Source organism: Lates calcarifer, linkage group LG16_LG22, assembly GCF_001640805.2.
Source record: "Lates calcarifer isolate ASB-BC8 linkage group LG16_LG22, TLL_Latcal_v3, whole genome shotgun sequence".
NCBI classification, from domain to species: Eukaryota; Metazoa; Chordata; class Actinopteri; family Centropomidae; genus Lates; species Lates calcarifer.
In genome coordinates this window covers 11,945,281-11,961,009 of record NC_066848.1, presented here as the reverse complement: position 1 = coordinate 11,961,009, position 15,729 = coordinate 11,945,281, and the positions used below count along the sequence as shown (strand labels likewise).

The 15,729-nt window shown below is 40.6% G+C and overlaps 1 protein-coding gene across 1 annotated transcript; it reads right to left on the bottom strand.

Annotated features, from left to right (window-relative positions):
- Positions 1-6,422: 6,422 nt before the first annotated feature.
- Positions 6,423-14,581, bottom strand: ubac2 (UBA domain containing 2). Its single transcript, XM_018696913.2, has 10 exons — positions 14,320-14,581; positions 12,584-12,708; positions 11,732-11,851; positions 11,392-11,498; positions 10,372-10,495; positions 10,201-10,248; positions 9,864-9,972; positions 8,903-9,045; positions 8,568-8,714; positions 6,423-8,305 (listed from the first exon to the last, which is right to left on the bottom strand). Exons 1-10 carry the CDS (start codon positions 14,348-14,350, stop codon positions 8,198-8,200), a joined length of 1,062 nt encoding a protein of 353 aa, XP_018552429.1. The 5' UTR covers positions 14,351-14,581; the 3' UTR covers positions 6,423-8,197.
- Positions 14,582-15,729: the final 1,148 nt, after the last annotated feature.

Here is a 15,729-nt window from a genome sequence, read left to right as displayed (position 1 = left end):
GGTTGCAGACCGTTGTGAATCAGCACAGACTAAAAAGGGAAGGGGAGAGGGGAGGGGGTGGTGGTGGTGGAGGGGTCTCTTTGTGTTTAAACATGACTAAAAGAACACTGTGAGCTCTGTGTTATCTTGGTCCCGACAGTGAGGTGATCAAAGAGCCTGACCATTCATGCATACAGATGTGGAAGGGAGACAGGAATATTCTGATAAAAGTGCCTATATTTGAGGCTCGTGTTGTCTTCGGTGTAGACAGCAGTATTCACATGGCACGCGTGACAGCATCTTTCTGTGCGTGTAGTCGTACTGAATGTTCTTCAGCGCTACACACTATACTATTCATTCATCCATAACTAAAGAATGTAATTTTGATCTGATGACAGTTTTACACTCACGTTGTTCACTTTCAGGCACATCAAATATAATTTCCCCTTTATCTCATCTGCCCAAACAGAACTGATAAGATCATCAAATACAGCCAGTGAGCTTTGTTTTATTGATTTTATTAGCATGATTGACCTCTAGGGCAGCATATTGCATTGGCTTTATTAACAGCATCTCTGCACTTGTCTCTGTGACGTCAGAGTCAATGGCTTGCTTGTTTCTGCTCCCTTTCTTTAGACATTGACTTTGGACATGCAATTAAAAGACATTCACATTTGCTCAGGATGAATTATATTCACTTTAGTGATTCCTTAAATGTCCATAATCATCCTCACTGCAACATATACTGTATGTGTAGGTCAAGCAATGAATATTTAAGCAAGCAATGAAACTGATTGCACTGCTGGTAATGTATTTGTTTGTAATGTTTGACTGTAGTATATTTGTTGTCTGGTTTAATTTTATGTTCCATGTATGTTTTTATTTTTGTCTGTGTGTGTGTGTGTGTGTGTGTGTGTGTGTGTGTTATGTATGTGACAATGTTGCTGTCGATGCTCACCTCCACTCACAGCATCCACCTGGAGGGTCTGAGTCTACTATACGATCACCTCTGGGGGAATATAATATTGTCACTCCCCAATCCCTAGACAAGGTCAGAGCCTGAATCCCAAGTATCAATGCTATACATATTCCAAATTCAATTAATATATTCCTTAAGAGTTAGTTGACTGAAATGAGTCTGACCACCTGATTCTACATGCTGTTCTGTCTTTTACATGTAGCATTTTGTGTCAATTTATACCTTTACTCCCCATGACATAATACAAGGATCCTGTAAAAACCATTGAGCATTTCAGAATACAACAAGGCATTATGCCCCCTTATTCTGTAAGATCCATTTCTCCACATAAAACCAGTGTGTACTGCTGATGTGCTCAGAAACTGCAATGACTGGAGCAGGATGATGAGTCTATGACTTTTTAGAAACAGGATGCCCAATTAGCACTACTTAGAAAGTCTGATGGAGCACAAAAACAGGCAGGGTAAGATCATGAGTAGGCAGAGAGCAAAGGAGAGTATAGAAAGGAGTGGGGTTTGCTAAAAAGGTCTCCCTCCCAGTTGTTGAGTCAAGGAAACGTCTCCCTGCTGCTTGTCAGTGGCGCAGAAAGACGACCAGAATCAGCTCTAAGCCTCCATGATAAATGCACTAACAGCTGGACACTCCCTCAGTCAGGACAATGTCGGAAGTATTTAGCGAAGTTGGTTTTAGACCGGATGCAACGGATCTGCTGGAACGTGTGTGTGTGTGTGTGTGTGCAAAGTTCACTCAGAAGAGCAGCGGAAAAGAAAGCTTTCATCAGCTTAACACCCTCACCTTAACTCGACGTCTGAATGGGTGCTCTGTGCTCATTGCATTTATAGGCACACAGACAAGCACGCACGCACACAGATGCATAAAAATAAACGCACCCACTCACGAAGCATGCGGTCATGCCATACCGTCTGTGTGTACAATTACAGAGGAAGTTGAACCTCATTAAAGGTCAGAGGACAGAGAGGTAATCCTGGCGGTGTGGTGAGCACTCTACAGGGGGAAAGAAAAGAGCAAGGTATAGTTTATGAAGGAGGGAGAGAGCAGAGACGGCTGTTTCCACTCCTGTCAACATTGACGTTTTCCTGTGAGTGTCTGTGCTGTATCAGACTTTCATCTGTGTGTGAGAGAGAGAGCAGGGAACAGAGTGAAAAGAAGGGACAGTGAGAGAGCATAAAGGCCACATTTGCTCCTTTTTCAGATAACACAGTTTCAGATTTTATTTCAATCTGATCTCACATATAATAGTGGCATAAAAGACATAAAGGTGAGTTTTTCCAACTGAATTTCTCTAGGGTTATTTCAGTCTCCTGAATTTCCTCCCTCTCAATTTAACACAAACAGAATCATCATGTCTCTGTCATAACATCTAAATGCTGTTTATGTGATCCCAGTGGTGGAGGGACAGCTACTCCCAAAGCTCTCATAATTTGATACAAGAATAGGCGTAAGCTTGGGGTTAGTGACAGTTGATGGGCAAGAGTGATGGCTGTTTACTTTGCAGTAATGCTGATTAGAGTGTTGGAGAACCAGGAGATGTTGGGGTTGCTAATGACTGTTTTCCAAATGAGCATCTTGTGGGATTGTGGGTTTCTTATAACTGTGCTCAGGCAGGTCTGGGTGCAGATCTAGTGAGAGATGTCAACAAACCAAAGGAAAGGAGAAAAGCAAAAACAAGTTGCCCCATCCACCAAGCTGTCATCATCGCTGGAAGACAGAAAAACAGGTTGAACAAAACCCACAAATCCTGAAGTGCACCTAGCCAAGCCCTAATGATTAAAGAAGATTGCTCTCCTTTTGACGTAACCGAAGCAAGCACAGACTAAACAGACCGCAAGTGGCATACAGGAGCCAACGCACAATGGAAGTGAAATGCCAAAGCCCTGAATGGCCCGAGGGCAGGTACATTGTTGTGCCCCATTAACTATGAAGTTCCTCTGAAAATGACTGGGGGAAAACATCAGTGGCCTTTTGCCGCTCGCTTTCTGCCCTGAGAACGGGACGCAAACATTCCCACATGTGGTGCACAGACACATGCACACGTATAAGTGGACAAACATGCATGCACATACAAAGGCATAATATCCTGTGAATGTGAAAGACATGGACGAGGAGGACTCAAGTAAATAAATGATGTCATTATCTCAAAGCGCACAAGCTTGAATATTATTACCATATCTGTGGGAAGCGTTTGGCATTCTTGCCTTCCATAGCTATGGACTCATTAGTGGGAAAGAAAGAGAGATGGCATTGTTCTGATTTTTTCTCATACATCTGACATTCTTAGTGTCAAACATGCAAAGTCAGAGTGAGAAAGTCATTTGCGTTGGTATTTTTTGCCATTCACCGAAACAGCATCAGGAATACCTGGGCATGTTTCTACAAAAGGCAATCCCTTGGGGCTCTCCCTTGTGCTGCTAATGTTTTTTTTTTTTTTTTAGCATTAGTGTACGGGAGGCATACAAATGATCTTGCAGAAACATGATGAGAGCAGAAGGAAGGCTGTAATACAGGGTCCCCATGGCAACCACACAAAACAGCATGCACTCACCATGGCAACAGAGCTGGCGAGGGAATATAGCAGAGACAGCGCTGGAGCTGGTGCTGGCCTCTGGCTGTTTGAAGTGATACATGCATGCCAGCAGCACAGCCTCACCAAGTAATCCACTAACACTGAAACATAAACACTGATATATTACCTCTGTGAATACTGACATGATAGATGTTTATTCCAAAACATGGAAAATTATTCTATAGTGGACTTTGAGCTCACTCCCTATCTTTATGTCAACAATTAATCAAATGACTTGTGTAATGTAAAAGAAACGACTTGTAGAGACAAACTGACAGAGAACTGCCACCCAACTCTGCACTTTCCCTAATCCCATGGAGCATTTGAGCATCTTTCAGCTTTTGTTTTGGCTCTCTCTGTATACTTGATAATCTGTAAGTGTCATGTTAAGATCTTGTTCCACCCTCACCAAGTCATTTATACAAGAGGCTTTATTGCTTTCTGGTGGAGAGATATACGAAGAGATAGGTACCACTTTCATTTCTGTGTCCATTAAATATGAAGCTACAGTGGGAAGCTAGTGAGCTTACCTTAGCATAAAACACCTGAAATTTTCACATCCACGTGGACGTTAGAACCCCACCAGTTTGCATGTTACATCGTGTGTTTAATCTATACAAAAAGATTAGTGTAAAAATGTCACTTTCTCTGTTGTACAGGGGGGGTTTGTGCTGCACTATTTCTTGGCAGCTAATAGTCCATATACAATCTTATGAGATCAATATATGGTTGTGTTTTTGTGTTGATGAAATAAACAAAATAACATATGAAATAATAATATATAGCTTAGCGAGTTTAGAGGTGCTGGTAGGTGGATTTTAACTTCCAACAGAGCCAGACTAGCTCTTTCTCCCTTTTTTCAGTCTTTGTGCATTTGACTGCACTGGTTTAGCTTCATATTTAATCAACAGATTTGAGACTGGTCCTGATCTCATCTAACTCTCCACCAGAAGGCAATTACGTGTATTTCCCAAAAGGCTAAATCATTCCTTGAAGCATTACCTTTACATTCTTCACATAAACCCTCATCCTAACCTGAAGCTTATTTTAACCTTAGGCCAGAAGCTACTTAGCCCCAAGTAAAAGTCTAAAACTTCTCAGAATATAAAAGTGTAGGACCAGACACACACACAGACACCACTCTGCTCCTGAACAGTAGCTGTGTGTCATGACATACAGTTCAGTAGGCCTTGGTTAATAGAGCCACAGACAGTGTACATGAAATGACAAATAGCCCTACATAACTGCTGATGCTTCAAGGCCACAGTCAGCTGTACTGTAAACGATAATGGTTTCCCCACCAGACAAGGAGAAACCCCCCAGAACATACATCATCATTTAGTTTCTGCTCACACAGGGATATGGAACAAAATTTTTACACATTGGTTTGAATATAAAAACATGCTTCATCACACATGAAGTAAAAACATGATTTGTCAATATACTATACATAATTTACTCAAATTTTGAAATGACTAAAACATCCTCTCAAAGCTCAAAAAAATCAAAATGATCACCCCCAAACAAGACGTGATTAATGCTGCACATTAAGTGGGCATTTCACAAAAGAGTCTCCCTAATGAAGTTGGTTGTCAGTGAAGTTTCTTTCTTTAATCATTGTCTTTAATTAAACACAGAAACACAAAGCGACACACAAATATTAATCACTCTGGTTTTAAGCTGCTTTTCAATTCAGCAGCCATTAAATGTTGCGCCGCTTGACTGGTTTCGATGTCAGCTGAGAGCGAATGGGACTGTGTCACCGTGAACTCAGGAGACCTTTTAGTACAAAAACATGTTTCTGTAGAGTCTGTGGGAGCTCAGATGAGATTTCAGGTGCCACAAGTCGGGCGTGAGACGAAAACTATAGGCTGTTCAAAGTGTAATTTTGTCCTTGGTGTCTCAGGGAATAGCTGGCAAACCATATGCTCTTTAAATTCTTTGACTTGAAGATGTGCATATTCTTTTCTGCACTGCCACCCTGGAGCGAGACTGTCTGCTGCTGGAGCTGTCTGCTCACTGGAATAATCAGAGCAGGTGGGTGTGGCAGAGGGCTGAATGGAAATAACAACACAACAGACCTGAATCAATGTCTCCATCTAGTGACGAAAGGAAACTTGACATTAACAGGCTGATTTTTTTTTTTTTTCACATTAACAGCAGCAATGATGGTCACGTTTTGAAAAGTATTCCTCAAATCTATTTTATCTTCTATTGCCTAGTTTTATTTGAATGGTTTTCTATAGGCTGAGAAATGTACACTTTCAACTGTGATTATGTGATTATGTGCCCTAAGGAATCATACGTTTTCTTCCATTTTCCAGCATTTCTAGCTGGCTGAGAGATGTTTGTCATAATTTTAAATGATCAAGAAATATATATGCAGGTACTGTAAGTTTGCTGTATTAATATTTACAGGAGTGCTTTTTTCAATGGGCATTTAAAAGCCTAAAAAAAAGCAGAAAGAAGATTCTCTAACAAGACCCCTTGACAGGCAGTGAGAAAAGGCAGACGACAGACTAATGCACAAGTAAAAATATCCTGGTTTATACACACTTGTTTCTGCCAGAAAAATCTGGCTCATCTCAGGTGAGTGATAACAGATCACTCTTGAGGAAGTGGCACAATAAATCCTTCAAACAATGACAGCTGCTGGCAGTTTAGGAATAGATGCTGGAAGATGCTGCATCCCTCAGAACATCTTTGAAGTTTTTACAAATTATGCCGCCACAAGCCAATTTCAAACTTTCAGTTTTGCTTAATGACCCATGTGTTGTCAAGCAAGGATTTGTATCAAACTAAAAGTGTTAAACCAAATGTACTGCTCATCGCTTATGTAGAGACTTGTCATGTGGAGTAACTCCCATGCAACACAAATAATTAGTCAGCAAGTTGATTTATTCCACAGACCAAATATGATTCACTACAGTTTGTTAGAAAGTTGTCCATGCAACAACTCCCTCATCACACCCAAATACTATTATTTCACTCTCAAAAACACATACACACAAATGACAGACTCATCTCAGTGGTCATATATTATCAATATTATTATGCACAAAATATAAAACTAGCATCTGTCTTTGACATCAATACATAGTGGCTGCAATATTACTTCTCTTGCACAAAATGTTCGCATGTTTATATACACAAAGTAATTACTATGCAGTGCATAGTCTCCATAAATTTCTCTTGTTATGATATTGCATAATAAATATCACTGTACGTTTAAGACTTGCGAAGATTCAGATGGGTGTGTGCTGCCAGAGAAAAGACTCAAACTCAGTTAAGACAGAATAAATAAAACCTTGAGGAGTGTGTGCATAATTATGTGTGTGAGAGCATGAAATGACGAGAGACAGCCAAGGGTGTGAAATGTGACCTCATAGACAGGCTACTGTGCATTTGTGTGTGTGCGCACTCATGTCTGTAAACGTCATTAACAGAAGAGGTCGCCTCAGAGACCCTGAGATAGTCCATCTAGCCCGTATCCTGCCAAACACCCCCCCACCCCGTCTATCACCGGCAGCGTACTTGCGGAGTTACAAATGGGCCAAAACGGTCGGCCCCGAAGAAATTTGGCTCCTGCAGTAGCTGTCAGTCAGGGCAACTGTTTTGTTAAAACATCTCAAGCAGGAAAGGGTTGAGCCCTGCTACTTCCATGAAACACTGCCAATGTAAAGAAATAACAACTTCGTAATAAAACCATGGTTAAGTATGTTACATTGTTCCTGGATTCTGGAATCATAAACCATCAAGTTGTAATCGTGACCTCTGCAGCTCCTCGTGGACTTAAATATAACCTTTTAGCAGGTGCTGCATGCCTGTTCACTCATATTGTATCAGTGAAAAATAAAAATTTGTCCAAATCCTTAACAAAACATCTTATACAATATGAGATGAAAACCTGACAACGACATAACGTTCTCTGATCCAATCTCAAAAACCTTGTGCGTGTTTTTTATCTTTTGTTATAATTATCATCTCTAACCAGTTATCAAGGTGTAGAATACTGGTTACACAGTAGTCATTTTGGAAGTAGAATGGCAGTACATGACAGTGGGTTATATAAAACTATTTCAGATAGCTATACGTTGGTATTCATGTGGAGGGTGTGTGGGGATTTCAGCTGATTTGTGTGCTTCAGCATCAGTTCTGTTTTAAAGGAATCTCCCACTTTTTCTTTCCTCCTCTGGACTGAAGACTCTGACGTGTTTAAGGTGCACTGTGAGGAAAGCTCTGACCTGTTTGGCTTCTGTATATTTTTCACGGGGGATACCCTTGAAGTTAAGAGGTCTAGCTCGTCCGCCTTAAGCAACGATGCCCGTTTCACACTACGATGACCATCAGAAAGCTATGACGCAAATGTCTCTGACTTTGTGCTTCACACCTCTTCATTAATCAGCCTGCTATCAGGCTCAGTTCAGGTCGGGTCAGCCGAACACTGCTTCGGGTGAGCCGTGTCACAGCGGATTATCTGTACAAATTTCTTTTGTCTTCTCTCCTAGTCTCCATCATTCGCCATCTTTCATTCTCTCCAAGATTTTCTCTCTGTTTTGCTTTTTGCTCCTCTGCTTTGGTTGCTTCTCTTCCTGCTTTCTCTCCTTGTCCTCATTCACCTCTGTTTTTCTCACTGAGCTCGCACTCTCTCTCTCTCATTGTTGCAAGAGGAAGTTGGTTGCCATGTTGATGTCATTGTTTGAAGCTCTGAGGGCCTCGAGGGCATCGATCCTGGAAAAGCCCATTTCCACTAACCGTGCGACCTGTGGGACACACACACAAAAAACATCAATTGAGAGACAGCAGCGGCAGATAAATCATCACCTGGGAATATTTCATAAGGGCAAAAGTAAAGCGTGGGTGGGCTATAAAACAAGTTTTAGTGAACAAGACTTAGCAGTCTGTGTCTAAAAATTCTGAGTCATCCAGGTCATAAAATATGTGAAATAATATCTAGAAATTATAGAAAGTAAGCTATTGGTATCATGTGTAAACACAGACAGAGACACACAGGCAAACACCCACCTGCTCCTCTGCGACTGGTGAGTTGTCCAGTAGCGGCGGCTGTGTGGATGGGTGCGTCTGGGCCTGGGGGCGGGGCTGTACTGGGGGTCGGTTCTGTCCTCTGTGTCTCAGGGAGGGGAACAACCTGGTCCACTGTAACAACCCAGCCTGCACACACACAGACACACAATCAGGGGGGCAAAATCAAGTACTTTGTACGTATGTAGACACTGCATAGACAACTGGATACAAATATAGTTCCTGTGTGGCATCTGATGCTTGAAGTGAATTAAATTCTGACATTGAAGTCAGGCTGTGCATCAATGTGACTCAAGTCCATATGCGTGTCCCTCTACCTGTGGCTGGTGTCTGGCGTTCCTTCTGGCCTCGTTGTACTGGGCCAGCAGCAGCTGCTGGTCGAGCAGGTCCATCCTCTGCTGCCTCTGGATGTCAAGAGTAGCACCCATCCCCAGAGGGGTCTCACTGCTTGGCTGGGAGCCTTAATGACCACAGATGTTAAAAATACATTGATAAGCAGACAAAAAAAACTGTAACACCCTGTAAAAGATCTGTACAACAATAGGTTAAATGTAACATTGGGTGACAAAAGGATTCCTCCAGAGCTGGTGACAGGACTCGAGATATGCATCTGTTGCTTCTGAATAGCATAAATATTTTAGATGTCCTGCACTTTATAATGATATCATATCTTTTGGACAGAGAGACATAGCAAATATCAACCCAGCTTACTATTACACTAGCTCTATTCAAGTTTTCAGGACAAAATGTGGAGAGCCAACTTGTTCAGAACAAACCATTTTGAGACAGAAAAACACCTTCACAGCTGAAAGGCTTTAAATGACTGTGCAGGACATTAGAAACAGCAGAGGACGAGTTAAGGCATGACATTAAATGTACACAACCTTTTATGGAAGTGTTTTGAGATAAAGGTAATGCATGTAGCCACGTGAAAAAGCACATCTTCATGATATGATATGTTTTTGATATGTAAAGTAATATCCTGTATGCAAGTAAATCTGGAAAATAGACCAACTTTTACCAGTAAAAAGCATCTTTAAGACAGCTGGTCATTTCAACCTTAGTTTTACTTTTCCTCCAAGTATTTTTGACTATAATATAATGAAAAAAAGAAAGAGAATTTTGCATGATGTTAATACATCACAGCACTGCTCTAAATGGACTCTGTTATTATTCCTGGGTTAGACAGAGAGAGACAACAACTCCATGTCAGGCCCTGCGACTGTGCAGAGGATTTACACAGGATTTCCATATGTGATTACTAATGGTTGGACTCACTTGAGAAGAGTGGCTCCAAAATATACCGTCCAATACGAGACACCCAGGCCGGCATGAAGAGGAGCTTCTGTAACCGGAGAACATTGGAGTGGTACAGCCCACCTGAGATCTGAAAGGCACATTGACAAAAAACATATTTATAGTATGAAAATCAGCTTTTCTGTATATTGAACAAACTTTGCAAGATAACCCAGATGACATGACCAATAAGAAATGTTAGCTCAAATGACACAATACACAACTGTATTCTTTTTTAGCCATATATAAATAACTTGCAGTTTTATATATCAGTGCACCTCTGGACTACATAGTAAGAGACAAGCTTCTGGCTACTCACCAATCCACTGAGTGCAAGAAGCCACATGAAGGGGCTGGAAGTCAACAGCTGGTGGAGGAGGAAAGAAGAGTACAATGAAGATCAGACTAGCTGGTGGTATTCTCAAGGACTCAATAAGAGATGAAACAAAATACATACTCACATGCTCACAGCACGAGAACATGATCTTACCTGCAAGCCTACTATGTAGACGAGAGACTTGTTGGTGATGTGGATGTGGCCCAGGACCTGGGTGACTGGCATCCTGGGGACTGACAGGTAGAAAGGCACAAACAGGGAGAAGACTGGAGCCAGCCTGTGAGAGGAGAAAGGGAAAAGTAAATTGTCAGTGCAGTTATCAGATTTTGTTTCATGCTACTTAATACAAATCACTGAAAAAGCTATTCAACACATATAAAAGTAAACTGATATTCAGCAGCATATTGGGGTATTGGGCTTTGGAATTAGTTACTTTACTATCTCACTTTCTCTGAATAACAACTTTTTATTTCTTTTTAATTAACTACATGACCAGTGTATCAGATTTAGTGGCATCTAGTGGTGAGGTTGCAAACTGCAACCACCTTAATAGCCTTCCCTTCACCCCTCCCTTTCCAAGCACGTAAGAGAGCCTTCAGGTAACGTAAAAAGGCAAAAAGCCTTCTCCAGAGCCAGTGTTTGGTTTGTCTGTTCTGGGCTACTGTAGAAATATGATGGTGCATATGCAGATATGAGGGGCTCATTCTAAGCTGACAAAAACACCAATGAAAACATGATTATGAATATTATCTTCCATTTCTGCTGATACATCTCCACAAATCCAACACACTGGTCCTTTAACTCGCACAGGACATTTTACATCCTTCCTTTTGTTGCAGTTGACAGTATGCTGTTGTCACAGTCCACCACCATTTAAATGATGTATACCCAAATATAACGTGGGGAGGGGATTAGGAAATTAAAAAATGGATACTGCCCAAGGCTTACATGGTAATATGTGGGGGTGAAAAATAAAGCTTTTCTACATAAGTGACACGTGGTTTACACATTGCTTTAGCACATCATAAACCTAACTGAACACAGCAATGTTTATTTTTAAATGCAGGATCCTGGCGCCATGTAAGAGTGACAAAAAACTATTCCCTTTTCAGAGAGGCAGCACATGCATAAGTGAAGACGTGCCACAGCTACTGAAGTGACAGAGCTACTCACAGTCCCGCAGGCAGTTCCTCGACTTCATAATCAAACAGAAACTGGAAAGCCTGGGCCAGGATGAAGTCCATCAGTGCGGACAGACACCACGTGCCCAACAGGAAGGACTGGAATTAAGACGAGCACCATATATGATGGTTAGAACAATACAGACCTAGAAGGTCTTGTCTATGTCTTTGAACATTTTACAGCATTTTCACAAACACAAAGCCAGTGTCAAATGTTGGAGAAGAAATAAACCCACTGAGCAAACCCATTGTTGGCAATGTAGTTGAGCTGATTAAAGTTGTACTGTGTGTATCCATGTATGTATTTGTGGATCTGTGGATTTGGTACTTACAGCAAACTTCCTAGTGCCAAACCTTCTTTCAAAGATTCGGAAGTTGTAAATGAGCAGGCTACTACAAAAGGAGTCCTTCACGTCTAGACAGACCAGCCTACCACACAACAACCTCCACACCTACAGCACGAGGGAGAGAAGAATTATACATACATGTAATAATGCCTTTTCTGAATAACAGAGTGTATATAACCCAAATGTTATGCCCTATTTCACATATCAGACCCACCAAGAGGTACTAAAATCATTTTTACAACAGTTTGACAAAATAATATTAAGTCTAGGTCCACTTGGTAGCTTTTCCAGAACTCTCAATTGTGTCTCATGGTTTTCATCAGCGAGTGCAACCAGCTCAGGTGTCATCATGTGGCCTAACTTTGGTCACATGATAACAAATGTGGGAATGATCTATGGGGGTGCGAGTGTAATTCCTGTCTGTCTTCAAAGACCATCAGATGTGATTGGGCTTGTGCTTTCTTCCAACTGTGCACTCTGTCCTGGTCGATGACCTTTCCCAGTCAATGCTTTGATGATCACAAACAGCTGGCGTGTTTTTACCTGTTATCATGTAATCAAAATTCCTTACAGTACATTGGTCCTGTGATGACAACAGCATCTACAGCATATGCAAACTTCATTCACTGATGAAGACCATGAGATGTGGCTGAAAGCTAAACGCTTTCATGCTCTGATTTGAACAATATAAAAATGTTTTAAAAGTTTGTGTCTATTGGTGTCTAAACCAGAGCAGTGACTCCCAGGGAGTCATACACACCATCTGGAGATAGTGGGTGTTGGCTTTAGTCTCTCACCTCCATCACAGACAGACATACCTGGAGAGTGGAGACATACCTGGTGCTGCTGTGTGACAGCCTGTAGGTTGTATACAAACAGGTCTTGGTACTGTGGCAGCAGAGTGAGCATCACAGTCAGCCCATTGAGAACCAGCAGGAGGCCTTTAGACAGAGGAGCCTTATCTGTGCACAACACCAGGGGTGGAAAGTAATTGAGTTGACTCATGCACTGTCCTGAAGAACAGATTTGAGGTATTTGTACTTTACTTGAGACTTTTCATTTCATGTACTTTTTTCTCTGCTACATTTATGTGAAAGCTTTAGTTTCTAGTTACTTTACAAATTAATATTTAACACAGAAAGCATATGAAAAGTTTATAAAATATGATGCTTCATTATAAATTTAATGACAAAAACAGTATGTAAAAGTAAAGCTGAAAAGATTTGTTGATTACTCAATTGCTGAACTGACAAATATTAATTGAAAATATATTTTGATTAATCATTTCAAAAATACCTGATATTTCATCCAGCTTCTCAAAAGATTTGCTGTTTTGCTTTAAATTCTTTTGATGATTTATTTGTAATAATTTTGAGGTTTGGACTATTGGTTCAACAAAACAAGCACTGTGAAAGGTGTCACTTTGGGCTATGGATAATTGTAACACCATTTCACACTTTTATTTAAGCTCAGCAACAAAAAGGGTTGCAACTACTAATTATCTTCATTACTAATAAATCTGTCAATCATTTGGTTGATTAATTAATTAGTCATTTGGTCTTTAAAATTGCAGTTACAGTTTTTAAGTCCAAGGTGACATCTTCGGGTGACTTGTTTTGACTGATCAACAGTCCAAAACCCACAGATGTCCAGTTTACTAATGTGTATGACAAAGAGAAGAATCAGATTTTCATATATGAGAAGCTGAAACCAGAGAATGGTTCCAACATTAGCTTTAATCAATGCTTTAATCAATTTTCTGTCGATACACTCTAACTGATGAATCATTGCAGCTTTACAGTCACGTATTCTACCAATCAAGGGATTCATTGAGAGAATAATCAGCAGATGAATCCATAATGAAAACAATCATTAGCTGCAGTCCTGTACAGAATAGGTACAATCATCCTCAAGCAACAATAACTATAAAATGCTGCCAGATTACTCTATCAGTAACAACAATCTAATGATAAAATGTATGGTATGCCTGCTTAGAGTGCTTTTACTTACAATACTTTCAGTACTTTTTCCTTACTCCGTTTTTCAATACTAGACTTTTACTTGTAATGGAGTATTTTTACAGAGCAGTATTAGCATTCAAGTCAAGGATCTGAATACTTCCTCCACCACTGAAGAATAGAGGAGAGAAGTGACACTGTCGTCTTTGCTTGTGTTAGGGTTAGGGTGTGTGTGTGTGTGTGTGTGTTGGTATTATAAATATTAGGCAAGAGTTTTGTTAGTAGTAGATCATTTGTACACAGAGGCGGCGCAAATACAGTTCCTCCTTTACAATACGGGTTTAGCCAGATATTCAGAGGATGCACTTTCCGTGTATCATTTTTTAACGATGACACCTTGGCTGAGTAAACCGACTAAATGGAAGGAGCAAAGCGTAGGTTAATAATTAACTAAACGCAGCTGTAAGAGACAGATACAGCCTAGAGTAAATGAATGACAGCGCAATGCTAACACCAGTTAGCTGAGCTAGCTGATACCGTTGGAACTGACAGGAGACGCGGTGAGATGATTGCGACAGCCCGGCTCTGGTTTAACGGTGGAACGGGGATACTTACAGAGGCCCCGAGAGCCGGTGGTGGTAAACATGGTGTCCTGGTGAGTTACGGAGTCCAGATGAAGACCATTAATCCCGAGGCAAATCAAAACTAACACCGAAACACCGAAATAAAGTTGGAGAGAGGGTCCATGCTGTGAAGAGAAAGAGACAGGGGAAAGGGAACGTCCTACAGAAGCCCGACAAGCCCAAAAGGTATTTCTTCGCAGTCGGTTGAAAATAGAAGAAAACTGACCTGTGGAGGGCGCCGTTGCTCTGTGTTGGGTACTGATAAACTCACACGAACATCACATTTCAAAGGTCGCACTGACAAACACTGACAAAACATCAAAGAATGTGGAATACTGATAAGTTATTTATTCATTTACAGACGTAATAAACGTTTCCACTTTACGTTCACTTTTGTGTGTCTTGATTTTGTGTTTTATTGTAGTGTTACCCAAATAATAGTACCAGCATGCAAAACAAAAACTAATGCATAATTTAAGACAAAAACAAAAATATCAATTATACTAGAAACACTCTGTCTAAATTAAAAGTCATGCTATATATACTTAAGGTACCAAAAGTAAAAGCACTTATTTTGCTAATTTCAGAACAGTATACTGTATGTCATATTATTGAATTAGACACTAATTAATGTGTACATCGCTTCAGCCTTGCAGCTGGAAAAGGTGGGGCTAATTTTAACCACTTTACACAGGCCTAATTTTGAGTATATAGAGTAATTATCACTAAAATGTTATCAATATACTAGTATAATTTATTTGTTGATTATATTTTCTATTATATTTTGTATTATTAATCTTAATCTGTGAGTGATTAAGTGAAGTTATTAAATAGGTTTGGTGGAGTAGAAGCTCAAAGCAGCAGAAAATACAAGTAGCTAAAAGTTATACTTAAGTTAGTACTTGAGTTTATGTTATCCTACTAATAATACATACATAAGAGAAATAAATTAAAAGTAGCCATAAAAGGAAAAGTACATAAGTATTACAGGGAAAATAAAGACAGATTTTGGTTCCTGTATACCACACCACAGTGCATCTACACAGCGATGACAGCAGAGTCATCTCCAGCTGTAGACTTGCCCGGTGACCGCTAAGATGTATGTACTTCAGGTGGAGAACCACTGATCTAATGACTGCAGCACCCCTGCAACTGGGATTTAGCGTCTTGCTCACAGGCATTTCAGCAGGGCAGGTGCTGTGGCCGGATGATCCTCCTGATTAAGGGCTTTCTCCTTATCCAAGACACCACCCTGCTGCTAATCTAATGCACCTCGGACAGGGCATTCCTAGGCCCTGAAGCACTGGTTTAATCATGTTTGATCTTTAGCATTGTCACCTATGACCATTTGCTCAGTATGTAATATGTGTCTATGGGTTGGATATGCATACAAGCAGCACAG

Excerpts from the sequence above, each read along its gene's own strand:
- ubac2 (XM_018696913.2), bottom strand. The coding sequence starts at position 14,350 with ATGTTTACCACCACCGGCTCTCGGGGCCTCT. Across the intron at positions 10,249-10,371 it reads TCTACATAGTAGGCTTGCAG|CTGTTGACTTCCAGCCCCTT; the intron begins GTAAGATCATGT and ends CTCCTCCACCAG. Across the intron at positions 8,306-8,567 it reads CACCAGTCGCAGAGGAGCAG|GTCGCACGGTTAGTGGAAAT; the intron begins GTGGGTGTTTGC and ends TGTGTCCCACAG.